This window comes from Cygnus olor, chromosome 1 (assembly GCF_009769625.2).
Source record: "Cygnus olor isolate bCygOlo1 chromosome 1, bCygOlo1.pri.v2, whole genome shotgun sequence".
In the NCBI taxonomy this organism is placed as follows: domain Eukaryota; kingdom Metazoa; phylum Chordata; class Aves; order Anseriformes; family Anatidae; genus Cygnus; species Cygnus olor.
This window is the reverse complement of record NC_049169.1, coordinates 62,597,897-62,613,175: the sequence shown is the minus strand read 5'-3', so window position 1 is coordinate 62,613,175 and position 15,279 is coordinate 62,597,897. Positions and strand designations below refer to the sequence as shown.

General features: G+C 39.7%; 1 protein-coding gene across 1 annotated transcript in view; it reads right to left on the bottom strand.

Annotated features, from left to right (window-relative positions):
* MTPN (myotrophin) overlaps window positions 1-12,326 on the bottom strand; it is a 43,707-nt gene extending 31,381 nt beyond the window's left edge. The window contains exon 1 of the mRNA XM_040561401.1: window positions 10,100-12,326. Coding sequence (XP_040417335.1) covers window positions 10,100-10,171 — 72 coding nt within the window. The 5' untranslated portion in view covers window positions 10,172-12,326. The remainder of the gene's footprint in view (window positions 1-10,099) is intronic.
* Window positions 12,327-15,279: the final 2,953 nt, after the last annotated feature.

Below are 15,279 nucleotides of genomic sequence, written 5' to 3'. Positions count from 1 at the left end.
TCCATCATTAGACCATTGCTCCAGAAGTTAACCAGGTCAGGAGAGTCTAAAAGCAATTATAATCCAATTTCCACTTAGTTTCTACCTCTGAATGAAAGCATTTTCAGTTGTTGTATGAGCACCAACATCAGCATCTGTATTTAAATTTCTGATGATGTTGTCCAAAGATTGCAAAGGAAATGAGTGTTTTCCTTCTAGGAGAACAGTAGGGGCGGCCCGCTACTGAGTTTCAGGTTCCATTGATGCCAGCTTGGTATTTTGACTTCTGTGTGATCTAAAATTTACTATCAATAATTTAAGAAAAAAAAAGAACACGACAACAATCATGAGTTCTCAAAGTTAAGGTCATACTCCACCACGAAGATATGACAGGCTAAGTGGGAAAACGAGTACATCTTCCAGAATTCATTGCTGTAGTTTAAAAGGTACTGAATTTAAGTTTTATAACTGGGGCTAGACATCAAAAGCATGACTTCCTTCTCCAGAATATAAACAAAGGATATATCCAAGGCAAGATCAAATGTTCTGTCAAACCCAAAGCAACAAAGTTTAACTTAGCTTATTTACAAGTATTCATATCACATTAGCAGGCATTATTTTTCTCTACATGTTGAGTTTACATTGCCTTCATAAAGAAATGTATAAAAATACATAAAATATAAGAAGCAGTGTTAATAATAGAGTTCCGAAAGCTCTGACACTTAACACTGATTTTTGGTTAAATAATTCATTAAATGAAATCATGAAAAAACAATGTGATGGAAGTAAAAAAACTTGATCAGAAAAGCTATTTTAAGTGCATTAAATAAATGCTGAACCATAAATCCATGAAATACATGCTATGCAGCATATACTTAGAGAACATGTATAACATTCACAGAATGGCTTTGTAAATCACTTATACTTGGGGTATTCAACTTTATGGTAATGTTTTTATTAAAATATTGCAATAGAGATATTACACTAACTTAAATAAGCCATCTACAAAAGGTAAGCTAATTTTTTAAGTCTCATCTATTAATGAAAATGATTTAGTAACCATAGGGTCTACTAGCTTGTCACAAGAACTGTACCAAAGACTTTCATTTATTCTTGTTAAAGAAACATTCGATCTTTTTCATGAATTAGGTCTCTTGAAATAAAAACCTTGAATTTAAGTGTATATACTGTTTGTTGAGCTACTATGTCCAAGGTAAATTTAGCTAACATAAATAATGCTTTATTACAGGTCAAATCTAAATTTTTTTTTTTAAGCCATGATAACAATTCTTCCTTAGCTAAAGAGATAGATAATATTATTGAAGGTATTGAGAAGTTAGGTATCCAAGAAAGTGATAATCCCAAGCCTTACTTGAATACGAAGGATCCTGCAGAATTCTTTATACAGGGCGTGCTCAAACAAATGCAGATCTCACTTCACAGGAAGGAACTCTCCTGACCCACGCCCCCTCCCCTTCCTTTTTTTTTTTTGTAAATAGGACTTGAAACTTCCTCCTCCTAATTACATTACCTGAATCAAGTATTGGAAGTGTTTTTGAACAAATATCTTTTTTAAACACTTGTTGCCTACAGTATTTATAGTCATAGCATCGTTAAGAAGTCTGTTTAGAAGAAATGCTGATGATAACTGTTCTGTAGACAGCCCTCTCTCTTGTCTCAAATGGCCTTCTAGCTCAACTTTCCTCCCTGAAGCTAATCACTAATTTATAGGCCACAAGTGTGTTAAAAAGAATCTTCATAAATTACTGGAGTTTGAGCAAACAATGTATCAGTCTTTCAACAATAATTATCAAGACTTTATCTCAGTTCATAAGAAACTTTGAGCATACAATTCTGTTTTATAAACTGACTCTGTAATTAGATACACATCTGAATATTCTTTGAACTTCGGCTGGAAGTATAACAGGCAAATCTCCAGAAAACCTTTCTACTGATGTTTTGGGCTGTTCAGCTTATTAGCCACTGCGTGCAATTACTGTATTTGATTCTCAAAGTGTAGCTGCAGGCTAAGTAAAATGATTTCACCATTTCCCTTTTGGCCTGTAACCACTAAAAGCGGCAGCAAATGTATATAAGCAAAGACAAAAAGCTAGACTGTACTATAATTCTTGTTGCAGCTACAAAAATACTTTACTCAGAGAAATGCAATGACCTGTGTTGTACTACACATCTGCATTAAACTATAAAATACTAATAAAAGAACACAAAGATCATAAAAGCAGCCAAAGTGTCAAAAAGTACTAAAATCCAAGTCCCCCGAGCTAATTTAAAGTCACATTCAAGTGCATATACATTATAATAGTGAATTTACAAGATCATGTTTCTCTTTCCCTTCCTGCTCTACCTCATCAGGAGGTCAGCTGCTTTCAGGACAACACCAAGTTATTTTTTTTTTTTTAAGGTAAAAAATCCAACAAGATAACACAAGTACCTTCCAATCAAACCAGCAACTGAACAAGAACAGTCCTTTGTTGAATAGGACTCATTAATACTGATTACTTTCCAAGTCAGAGGGCTACAGACCTTCACTGCATGGAACAGCACCCCAGAATAATCTCCTAAACACTGAAAGGAAACTACTGTTTTCCCTCTCCTCTCTGCCATATGATTGCAGAATTTACCATTGGTGGCTGCAATCAACACAGGCTTTAGCATCAGCTTCAGCCACTACTAGCATCTCAAGCATGCGATAATTGCAAAGTCTTCGATACGAGCCGTGCTAATTTGTACCTGCCCATCCTCACAAACTAAGGCAGAAAAAAAAAATTAGTTAAAACTGCTGAAACAGCAATTTTAAGAAAAACAATCATATAACTAGCTGATCATTTATGGGCACTTAATTCCAGTTAACACTTTTGTCTTAGTAAGACCTTCATATCCAAACAACTACCTCTTTCCACAGAAAGGCAGGTGAAAATAACGTCCCAGATGAAGTTCTTGCTAGGGTAATAAGAAAAGTTAAGAACAACTTAATATAAACCTTAAACTTTGGAAGTGTGCAAATTAGGCAAAAGTAACTTCATTCACACTATTGTCTGGGCACATATCCAGAAGCTGAAACAAGCATAATCTTAAAAAAATAAATGTTAAGAACACAGGGACACATACAGAAATAAACGTGACTTAAGCAATATAATTTGATACATCCCCTCGCTTTCTTTATCTTTCCTCCACTTTCTCTTCTGACTTTTATATGCATCTTTACAGAGCCTTTTCGTCTCATAAAAATTCTTGGACTTGCAAAACCTATATTTATGAGTCCACTACGTTCTCCTTAAACTTGGGAAGTTTATTTGACCTTCATGTCCCAATTCCTTACTTGCGCTTTTTGACACTACAAGATCTACTCATTCAGTATTTTTACTCATGAGCCTTGCATGACTCACCAATTCCACGGTATCCAAGTCAACATTCAAGTGCCTAACCTTCACAGCTAACACAACTTTCCACCATTCTTCCAAATGGAGACATAATACAGACCACTGCAGAACTCTTCTCTTTGGTTTTAAGAAAGCTTAGCTCATCTTCCATATGCCCTCCTGTTGAAATCAACAGCAACTGAATCAGAGTACAAGACCTAGACTTGAAAAACATGGATTTAAACAACAACAAAAAAGATACAGGAGGGAAAAATGGGCTTAGAACGAGGAAGGATAAGAAGAAATACAGTGGTACCAGAAGTAAATATTTTCTCCACACCACCGAATTCTCTGATTGTTATTCATAACATATTCCTAATTTATAACATTGTAGTTAGTGATATATGAGCTAAAGACTAGCTCAGACAAAAGAGAATTTATCCACAGCAGAGACAATTTTCTTTCATTTGTAGTATTGAATATATTAACAAAGTTTTCCAGCAACAAACATTTAAATTCAATACTTTATTAAAAACTGGTCTTGATCACTTTTTTTTTTTGCTAACAGCAATTAGATACAGGATGATCACATCAACATAATAATAGCCCTCACAAACAAATGAGAAAGGCCTTAATTTTTTAATTTGTGCAAGGAAAAAGACTCCTACATAGGTCACATACTTTGGCAATCTCTTAACGTCACCAAGAGCTTCATGGTGCAGAACCCATCAACTGATTGAACAGAACGATCACAGGCCCTGACATCAACATCTCAAAGATACCACTATATCTAGCTGTTCCAGAGATGTGAAGATTCTTAAAACCTCCATTTAAATTTCAGGTGAAAATGGCTTCAAAATCAGTTATACCTGTATCTTCATGAAATGGACAGATCAGAGAATTCTGGGACGTCCATCCTGTCAGTGAGTCATACATTCCACTACAATGCTGAGTTTACATTTTAATAGACCCTATTTTCCCCTGGAAAATATTATTCTTGGCTGAGTCACTCTATGTTAAGTCAGTATGACTTTCCTGACACTTGTCCTATTTTTCCTTTTAATGTTATCTTAATTGATAAGATTCAGTGGGGACAGCACATTCAACTTCAAAAAAGTCCCTTTTGTTAAGCTTCACATATCCCAGTGCAAGTTCTCCAGAACCGTTTCCTGAAGAGCCGAGCTGTAGCACAAAAGAATAAAGAACTAAACATTCGAAAATTGACCAGTTTCGAAATCAGTTTGCAACCAAAGGCCACTGCACACGTTCCTAAACAGGCACTCTTCGTACCAGGTGAGTTTGTTACTCCTTGACATTCCTATACAAGTACTTAAAGAACCTATGCATGAACCAATAATACTTGTGAAGTGTCACATGTCTTAAGACTCTTTTGAATCCCATTGGGGAAGCTAATCAGCCACCCTGAAATGGTGTTTTCGTTGACTTCATACATCTCACTGTACCCACTACCAAAAAGTAGCAGCCATGCTGTGTATTTCAGAAAATTGTTCTAGTATATTCATGGCAATTTAGTTAAGAACAACTATCATGAATACACAACCTGCTAACAGCCTCTCTTCTATCCCATCATAGGCATTCAGTAGTACACAACTGTCTTGTTTCACAAACGGAAGATTTAGATTATCATATTCAAATTGACAAAACAAACTGAACACCAAGTTTCAGTTTTGTTTTACTGCTTAGTTATACTATCTTAAGTGATCACACTCCAGCACACTCAAAAGTAATCATGAGAAAATGAACAGAAGGCCTAGAATACTCCACATAGAGACAAACCCACACAGTGCAAGTATTAGCACAATACTGGGGAGCTACAACACAGAAGCATCTGAACAACTCTACAGGGGATAACCTCAGACCAGCAGCTTCAGGTCAGCACTAGTCCTAATGTGTTCCTGCACAACTATTGCACAGCATTTGCACTTCACTCTAAAACAGCAAGGCTTTCAAGCCAAGGAACTGTTTCCATACTAGATGCAAACTGGGTGTCAATATAGCCGTAATAATGAAGAGCACTCTAGCATTCAACATGTTCAGCTAAGGTAGATTTCAGTGTATTAACAATAGGGTTAAACAAATTCAAGTAATCCACCCATATGTAATGGCTATTTAAGTGTTTATTTTCATTTAGTTTGTTCCTGAAGGAGTAGAAATATCAATTGACACTCAAAAGAATAGAAGCTACTCTTCAAAAGTTAAAAAAGCTATTTATTTCTCCTTGCTAATCATTTTTCTCTCAGACATCTCTCTTCTCTCACCCCTCCACAACACAGACTTCAAATTTACCTGATTGCTGTCCTTTTTACAAAAGAGCATTTCTGATTTCTAAACTGTTTTTTTGCTTTAGTGTCTCCAGTTAATTTTGCAGCAGTTAACTTCTCTTCTTTTCTCACAGAATATTCATTTAGAATATTAAATTTCATTATATCCCAAAGTGCATGACTTTCTAAAGTATAACAACTTTGTGAAGGATGTATAGGTAGTTGCTCTGTTTTCCAGCCATATGAATTATTGAGGGTCTCCTAGTTTGTTTGTTTTTTTTTCCCCCCCCCCTTTTCTCTTTTCTTTAAGAAGTTAAAGCGAAGACTCCCCACCAGAAATGCCCACTAGGCAAGCATAGCATGGCATGTGTTTTCCAAACACATTCTACTCTCAGCCTACCATCATTTCAACCTCCCTGTCCTCTTAGCAGCAAAAATCTGGTACTTCCAGTCTGGCACTGTCCTATCTTCTTACAGTACTAGGTTAGTTGATTGGTCAAATTCATCTGTAAGCAGTGCTATGTTTAAGAAGCAACAATGTAGGTAGGGGGATTACAGCAGCTCGTGAATTGAAGAATTCTCAGTTAAGCCACGGGAAGTGAAATTACTCCAGGAAAACAACATTTATTGTAGCCTCTTTCTTATAAATACAAGTTTATCTTGCGAAAACCTTTGCGCCCAGTGACTGAACATAAATTCTATTTAGTTTGAGAAGTCTTATTGCTAACTGGAAAACTTACAGGTACCTGTTAATAGAGGAGTCTTTTTAAGCAATTATATAACTTATTTCATTTTAATGGGGAAGGAGAATAAAGAAAGGGAAAAGCGCAAATACCACTCATGATAAAGAGTTCTGCAGGCTTAATATAGACTGCTCTTCTTCTAACTGGTACTTTTTTACCCTCTGTTCCCTCCCCTGAGGGAATCAAATTTCTCTAATCTGCGTGGGTCCTCCTCACCCATTTGAGTGCACATTTGATTCATCTGTTCTTATGAAAGTTTCTGCTTTCTTGTGGAATTTTAAAAATTTGAGTGGATGTATGTGGGAAGAGTGCAGAATTCCTTCAATCCTAGCCCTGCAAAGATACCTCTGAAGGCAACATATGCTGGCTATATTCAAAAGACATCAAAGAAAACAAACAGTAAAAAATACTTTTTAATCTAGTCATCATAAAAATAGATGACACCATACTTAACAGCTAGCATAACACACTAACTGCCCTACTTCAGTAGAAATTAACATTTACCTTAAAAAGTTAACATGATTACAAGTTTAGAAATGTTGAGACTAATATTTCCTACAGAAAAGAAGTCTCACGGGACTCTTCAAACCATATAAATCATCTTTCATATTTTTATCAAGTAGAAGCCAGCTGTGACTTCTAAACGCACAGATAGGAAGCACTAAAAACTTTGCAAAGTAACAAAGAAATATTATGTGCCTGTTTCATTGTCATCCCTGAGAACTACTGTTTCTGAGAACACCTTCTTTCTGAAGAAAGTATCCTTAAGAGAACACAAAATCTCTTCACACTGAAAAAAACCATAAAATGCAAATGGAGACCCTTCCTTTTGCCTCTGTACCCTCTGCTTGTCTAAGAATCACTGAAGTCGCAGAAACTTTCTCTAAAGAGAACAAACCATGTCACTGAAAAGAAAGGTTTTCACGTTATACCTTGAGTTTCACTTGATGTTGAATCTGTATGATTACTGTTTTCTCCATACCTACTAATCATACCTGAGGTGAAATAAAAGAAATGCTAATAATTTCAAATGCAAAACCTTCGTAGCTTAAAACACACAAATGAATAAAAGCCGTGAGTGATTATTAAGAGTTCAACTCTCAAAACCTCACTGATGGCATCCGTTTATACTATTATTTTCAAATCATGAGTGGTCATCTGGGTAACATTTCAAGACCTGCCACTCAGATGCTAAACAAAATCAAAGGTCAAAAAACTTTATGATGTAATTGGCAGCAAAACCACACAATTATAAGCTGTTTTGTGTCCATTCAAGTAATGGGGAAATAACACTAGCATGAGAACTAAAAAAAAAAGTTGGAAGTCAAAAGCTCCAGGAAAACAGATAGGAAAGTTAGAAATTTAGGAAGATGAAGACTGCAAGATATAAGACCGCCTCCCACACTGCTGGGAGAGGAAATTCTATCACTACAAAGTTTATAATTCTAGCAAAATTCCAAAACATTAAATCATGCTTAAAACAGGAAAGCAGCAGGAAGAAGCTATGTAACTGATAATCAAGACAGTTAAAAAGAGAACATGCAGAATGGAGAAGATATTTTTCTGAGAACTGTTGCTATCATAGCATGATTTGACCTCACATAGTTCATTAATTTAGGAACTAAGGTGAAATAACTGAGGCTTTTCCTACAGTCACAAGGCTTATAGAGTTTTCCTGTTCTCCCTTAACGCACGTCTCCTTTTGTCGCCCTTGCACTCTTTCCCTCCCTACAGGATCTCCCTTTACTTCATTTAGTTTCATAAATAACCAGTACCTTTGGAAACAACTGCCCTGTAAAACTTATGAAAAACTGACCAAAAAACTTGACAAACCATTAGCAAGGAACATGGTCAGCCAAAATTTGCTCTTTAAGTTTTGTTTCCACAGGAAATCACACTAAAAGTTTACCAGCCCACCATCTATCAGGAAAACACAACGACTGAAAACAAAGTATTATATTTCTTGCTTTACTGGAAAGCAAGATGCTTAACAGCTGAGGATAAGAGACTTATTTGCAAGTGAGGGAAAAGAATGAATGAGATTTGACCACAGAGAAATTCCCATGGCTTATTCATCTTCTACATTAGAAACCATTCTAAAATATAAGGTTCAAGGATTGTAGGCTTTTTTATTGTAATCATCTAACATTAAACAGAATTTCCCTTTTAAAGGTTTCTAACTCATTAGCACAGGTAGAAGATGCCCTTTATCTTCACTACAGGATCCACGAGGCTGGCTCAAACAACTTTCCATATTTGACTTCGTACTGGAGTGGATGAAGGGTGATCACATAAATCCATTTGCTGTATCAGCTGCAGAGCCATTTGGGAAGGGTAACAACATTAAAAAAAATAGTCTTCTTAACTAGTATTGCAGCAACCTTGTGGATATAAACTGATTCAAGATGACTACTGCCAGACTTTTTGTATGAGCAACAAATACAGAAGAATCCATTACCAACGAGCATGCAGCAATTTCTCTAGGTATACATATACGTAATTCCTGTAAGAGCTGTAACAGGAATCCAATTCTCCTGCTGAAACATTTTGGAGGCCTTCAAAGCTGAGAGGAAATAAGAACATGTTAATGTAGCATTCAACTTTATTACACAGAAAGAGCTATGTGATCATTAACAAGTGGCTGAAGCAGGAAAATAATACTACTCCTCATTATTACCTCTAGTGCTTTGCAGATAGAGCAGAGCATGTGAGCACACAGCCACTCTGATACAAAGTCCAGGAGCTTAGCTGAAATTGTCAGAAAAGACTACTCAAGCTAAGCTGTTGGACTTTGCACTAAAGCAGCTGAAAGTACTTGCACATGTTTCTTTCTGCCAAGAGTGCTACAAGTTTGGGTAACTTTCAACCAAAGCTGACAAGTGGAGTAGGAAGAACTTAAGTCATCAGAAGGTATGTCAGCATGCGTCAAATTCCCAAAGACAACCATTTGTGTGTTCAGAGATCTAAATAATTATAGCTAAATTACATGTAAACCAAAGAGCCTGTGAACATCTGCTATGATGTAAGTTTGTAGACAAAATATTCCTGAACACTAAGGACTGACTGAAGCAGAATTTCGTCTTTATATACAAGCTCTTTTCCCCCAAGAACTCACTGACAACTGCAAGCAAACGAGGATGGAATCCAGTCTCCAAGTATGAGGATGTGTGTGAAGATTATTTCAGCCATTACACAGGTGTCTGCTGTTCCTGTAGCACTTGCCCTAGCTAGATATCAAAACACTTGACAGAAGGTTAATGAATTAAGCCCCAACACACCTGGCAGTTTAGCATCACCCTATTAAGGACGAGCCCTGAGGCACACAGAAATGATAACCAAGCCGAGGCCACACATATGCATAGCCACATGAGCTCAGCGAGGCAGGACCGGGGCACTGCCTGTCAAGTCACGACGCTGCCCATACTCGCAGCAAGCCCCCTGGGAGCAGTCCCGGGGGTCGGCGGGGGGCGCAGGGCTGCGGGTGCGGAAAGGAGGAAGCAGAGACTCGGAGCGGGCCGCCGGCAGGGGGAGGGGAAGCCCGGCCTGGATGCCCGGCCCCGCAGGAAATCCGCGCAGAGACCGAGCTCCGCAAGGCCTGCTGCCGCCGCCCGCCCCAGCGAGACCCCCAGCAGCGGCGGGGAGGCCCTGAAGGCTGCCAGCAGACCCCTTCCTCCTCCGTCCCTCAGCAACCCGCCGCCGGCCCGGGCCTCCCTACCTTGGCCACGTAGTCCTTCACCTCATCCAGGTCCCCGTTTTTGAGGGCCCACATGAACTCTTTGTCGGACATCGCGGCCGCCGGGCAGGGAAGACGCGGGCGAGGCGGCGATGGGCCGGCAGCACCTCCAGGCAGCAACGAGGGCGGCGGCGGCGGCGGCGGGAGGGAGCCCCTCCCCCGGGCGGGCGGGGCGGGGCAGGGCCGGGGCCCGGTGGCGGTTGGGCCAGCAGCAGCCGCCCGGCCGGAGGGAGGGAGAGAGGGAGCGAGCAGCGGTTTACTGGCGCGCGGCCCTTCCGCTTCCGGTTTGTATCCGAGCCCCCCGTCCCCTGCCCACCCCGCCGCGACACCCACGCGGGAGCAGGGGGGGCGCGGGGCGCATGCGCCGCACGCCGCCTCCCTCCGTAGCCCGTTCTGCGCAAGTGTCTAAATTTAGCACCCCGCCCCCTCCTTGGGCCCGGAGATACCGGACAGGGGGACGGGATGAGGGCGGAAGCGGCACCGCGCATGCGCACTACATCCCCGAAGCCTCGCCCCGCCCTCGGCGGCCCGGTGGTTGCCATGGTGACGGGGCCTGCGCCGCGCCCCAGTAGCCGCCCGCCCTCGCGGGCCTTGGGGCGAGAAATGGAGGCGCGGGCAGCGCTACGCTTACCTCACCCAACGCCCGCGGCCCTGCTGAGGCTTGGGGCTTGTGTCCTGGGCTCCTCCATCCCTGCTGCCCGAGGACCAGCGTGTCTGAGTGTCTGGGCTCACTGAGGAACCCAGTGTCTAAATATCTGTTCTGCAACACCCCGGGCACTGAAACATGCTGTGAATAATTACCATAATACTTCCAAAACATGAGCGGCGAGACATAAAAGGAAGTGTGTGATAATTAATTAATAGGCTGGCACTCGGTGGTTGCATCTGTTTTTTTTTGAAACCACATGTTTTGCGTATGGAGCATGCGGCCTGTTATGTGAGTCATGCTTGACTGTTAACAGGCAGCCGCTCTTTCTAACCCCCGCTGCCAAGCATCGGCCCAAACACCCTTGCAGCTAGAGCTGGTATGAGTGTACCCAGTCTGGCAACAGTATGCAAAAGCACAACAGTGTTTGAAGGTAGTAATGGTGTCATTAATGGCAAAGAGGAGGCACTCCATGGCCAAAGAAAATTTGTATTTGTGAGCTCGCTATACAGCTCATGATGTTTCTGTGTTTTCTTTATATTTCTGAACACTGACATGTTAAATATGTGGGGATCTGCCAGAGGGTAGGAAGACCCTGCAGAGGGATTGATGGGCAAAGGCCAACGGGATGAGATTCAACATGGATAAGCGCCGGGTCCTGCGCTTTGGCCACAACAACCCATGCAGCGCTACAGGCTTGGGGCAGAGTGGCTGGAAAGCTGTGCAGAGGAACAGGATCTGGGGGTAGGTGATCCTCCCTCACTGCTCAGCCCTGGTGAGGCCACACCTGGAGTGTTGTGTCCAGTTCTGGGCTCCCCAGTACAAGAGGGACATAGAGCTACTGGAGCAAGTCCAGAGGAGAGCTGCTAAGATGATTAGAGGACTGGAGCACCTGTCATACAAGGACAGGCTGAGAGAACGGGGCGTGTTTAGTCTGGAAAAGAGAAAACTAAGGGGAGATCTCATGAATGTGTATAAATATCTGAGGGGAGCGTGTCAAGAGGATGGAGCCAGTCTCTTTTCAGTTGTGCCCAGAGAGAGGATGAGATGCAACAGGCACAAACTGAAGCACAGGAAGTTCCGTCTGAATATGAGAGGAAATTTCTTTACTGTGGGGGTGACAAAGCACTGGAATAGGTTGCCCAGAGAGGTTGTGGAAATATTCAAAACCCGCCTGGACGCCATCCTACACAACGTGCTCTAGGTGATCCTGCTCAGCTGGGGGGTTGGTCCAAATGACCTTCAGAGATCCCTTCCAACCTCAACTGTTATTCTGTGTTGGTCGATACTCGCCTGAACATGTGCCCAGTTGGCCAAGAAGGCCAGATTATCTTGAAGGTCTTTTCTAACCTTAATGATTCTATGATTCTATGATCTGCAGAGTTTGGACAGGGATTAAATGGTATTTAAATGAAATATCTAGAATATTATTTGCAAGGAAATAAAAATCTGTACTCTTTCAAGTCAGAATCCTTATTGATTTCACATATAAATTGAGATGTTTTGAAATATATATGGTTTTGTCGATGTTCCTTCTCCTAATGCAATAAAAGAAAAATTCTCTGAGAGACACAAATTGTCAAGTGCTATTGCATTGTTTGTAAGTGCTCCCAGTATATGTGTAAAATTTTTCAATGCTTAATTTTCAGTCAGCAAAAATGGTAAGGAGGTTTGGATTTTTTAAATAAGAAGTTAAATCAAGTATCTTCCTTATTTAGGCAGACTAAATAGTCCTGGGTTAATACGTCTGGTGAAACAATAATATTCTGGTTGCTTACTTAAATATTTGAATATGCATCAAGGAGCCAAGCTGTGACCACATTTTTTCTTTTAAATTTTGCCAGACAATTCAGTTGCCATATTTGTACTATTTGAATCCAGTCTTTCAATTTTTAGTCATCAATTTGCCTATGTTTTCCGTACTCCTACCTTATCACTGAAGCAGAAAAGCTTTCACACTTCCCTCTTTCTCTACAGGCCTTGTTACATAAAGTGCATGGTTTACGCAGACTTTTCTCCCCTTCTACCTGATACATGTCTTTACTAGAGGCCTACTCACTGGTTACCTTCAGGCCCAAATTCTGAATGTTTTTTATATGATTAGTGACTAATACCAGATCTCTCAGACATGCATCCAGGAATAAAAACCCATACCTCATACCATTTTCTAGCTGCGCTATCATATGTACCTTAAAAGCTGTATGTACTGTTAGCCCTCGTTATTTTTCTTTTACTTTTTTCAGGTTTAATTCCAACTCCTAGAAGCCTGTATGCATGTAAGAACTTTGTTTTTTAGACATATTAATCATAAAAAAAAAAAAGTGAGAGAAATACATTGAATACACATTTAGCACAGGAATTTCTTAAACATATAATTTTTCTCCTGAAATCACTGCAAAGTTACATTGAAAATAAATGCAGCTAAACATATAAAGTCTCTGAGACTTGGGTTTGATTGGAAGTCTTAAAATTGGAATTGCTTAAACTAGGAATTTTACACTTCTCCCTGTTTACTTTGCCCTTCTTGTAATCAGTAGTGGAATCACTGCATTTGTAGAACGGATCTCCTCTTCATACTGTCTTGAACCATACTAGGCAAAACTCTAGGTGGGCTGTAAATTCACTGTCTGGAGAACTAGTTCATTGCCGAGAGAGTCATAATTGTTAGCCATAGAATTTATGCTGGCTTCTTGGATATAAGCCTTCACCTGGTGGCATTCCTTCTTCAAAACAGTATTTTTAGTCCTACCAAAATAAGTGTCAATGCAATGTGCAAGTCATGCTCCTGAGGTTATACTATAAAGAGGACCATTAAACAAAATAGCATTTGTAATTAGAGATATAATCCAAATGTATTACAAGCAAGAACAAACTTTTTCCAGTCAGCAGCTTTGTATGTTTGCTATGAATGTGTGCTTCAACAGACTTAAAGTTGGTTATTTATTTTATATTCTGCATCCTACAGAAAGCTCAAGAAGAAGCACGAGATGCTTCGTCCCATCATTTGAATGGCTGGAGTAGACAGGAAGTTATAATGAGTTAAGGTGTAGGAAAACTGCTAGATCAGTGAACTAGAAACCACGCATTCTCTAGCTCAGTTATTCCTGTTGAGATGAAATCCATCTCTCTGCTCTCACTTACAAGTTAAGGCTTGTTTTGGAGGCCTACATAATTGCTCAATTGTCTCATAGACTCATCCTGCTCTGCTGACCAGAGTGAATCTCACTTACTGGATACAAATACTATTAATTTTTGTATGTATCATATATTTTCACATATGATTTTGCATGTAAGTATTGTTTTACATTTTTTCTATTTCAGCAAATAAATGTAATTCACTTCAAACGTATTCATTTATACAATGGTACTATTATGTAATGCATACACTTGTATAAATCATAAATGCAATGCAGAAATAGTCTGGAACAGAAGACAAGACAATGAATTTAGTTATTAAAATGAAAACCAGAACAGTATAAAAACACAAACAGAAGACTTGCATATATGATGGTCCCCTTGCAGGCTTTATATAAAACCCATGTTTGATGACGCAGTTGCTGTATTCCCTTTGAATAATGCCAAACAGTTTGTACACAGCAGTTGCTAGTTTAGCAACAATAGCCAAACAGTAGCATTAAATATCATCATAAACAAAACATTCTGTTGAGGAGAAGATTTAAAACAAAATAGAATAACACAGAAGAATTTAACACAAAATAGTAGACTGAATAAAGTTACAGAATTAACACGAGATCTAGGAATGACAGGTGAAAGTTGGACAATTGATTGTTTTTCTGCATATTAATTTGCAATATTTATACTATTTGATGCAGTTGATTTGCCATGGAGACCACCAGAGAAGAAAAGTTCATATCTTCCTCTTGGCCATTGAATCCAGCAATAATTTTACTTCATCTTAGCCAAAAAAGTTTTGGGTTTTGGTCTACACACCGTAAACTTTTGCATACAGGATATGAAAGGCAAGTATCTTCTCTCTCCTGAGGTTCTTTCTTTAGCTGCATAAATCTCTGGTGAAATAGTTGAGTATTTGCTGACACTACTGCAAATAAATCTATTCCTAACCTTTTCAAAATCTGTGTAAATATTTGAAATGTAAACATAAGGCCAGGTTTTGCTTTGCCTATATGTGAGGTGAGGTGTCTGAAGGAAAAGGAGAGGAAAAGGAAGTAAGTTATTTTTTCCTTCTTGATGTCAAACGATTGCAGCCAGGGAAACCCAACAACTGTTGACTATATTTGTTGTGGTCCTTGAAATAGCACTAGAAGCAGACAAAGACATATAGCTCTAGCTCCTTGGCACTTGTTCTTCAATCCTAATGAGACTGGATCTTGGAAACTAATATAGTAACTTGGGTGCCAGCCTTTGGTAGTAACGAAGGGCAGCATTTGTGGAAATGAATCTTCCCATGGAGTAGAACTGCCATTTCCTTGGACACTATTTAGTAAACATGATCTAGCACTCAATTTAGCAATTGCTAAGCAAGTGGCTGTATCTG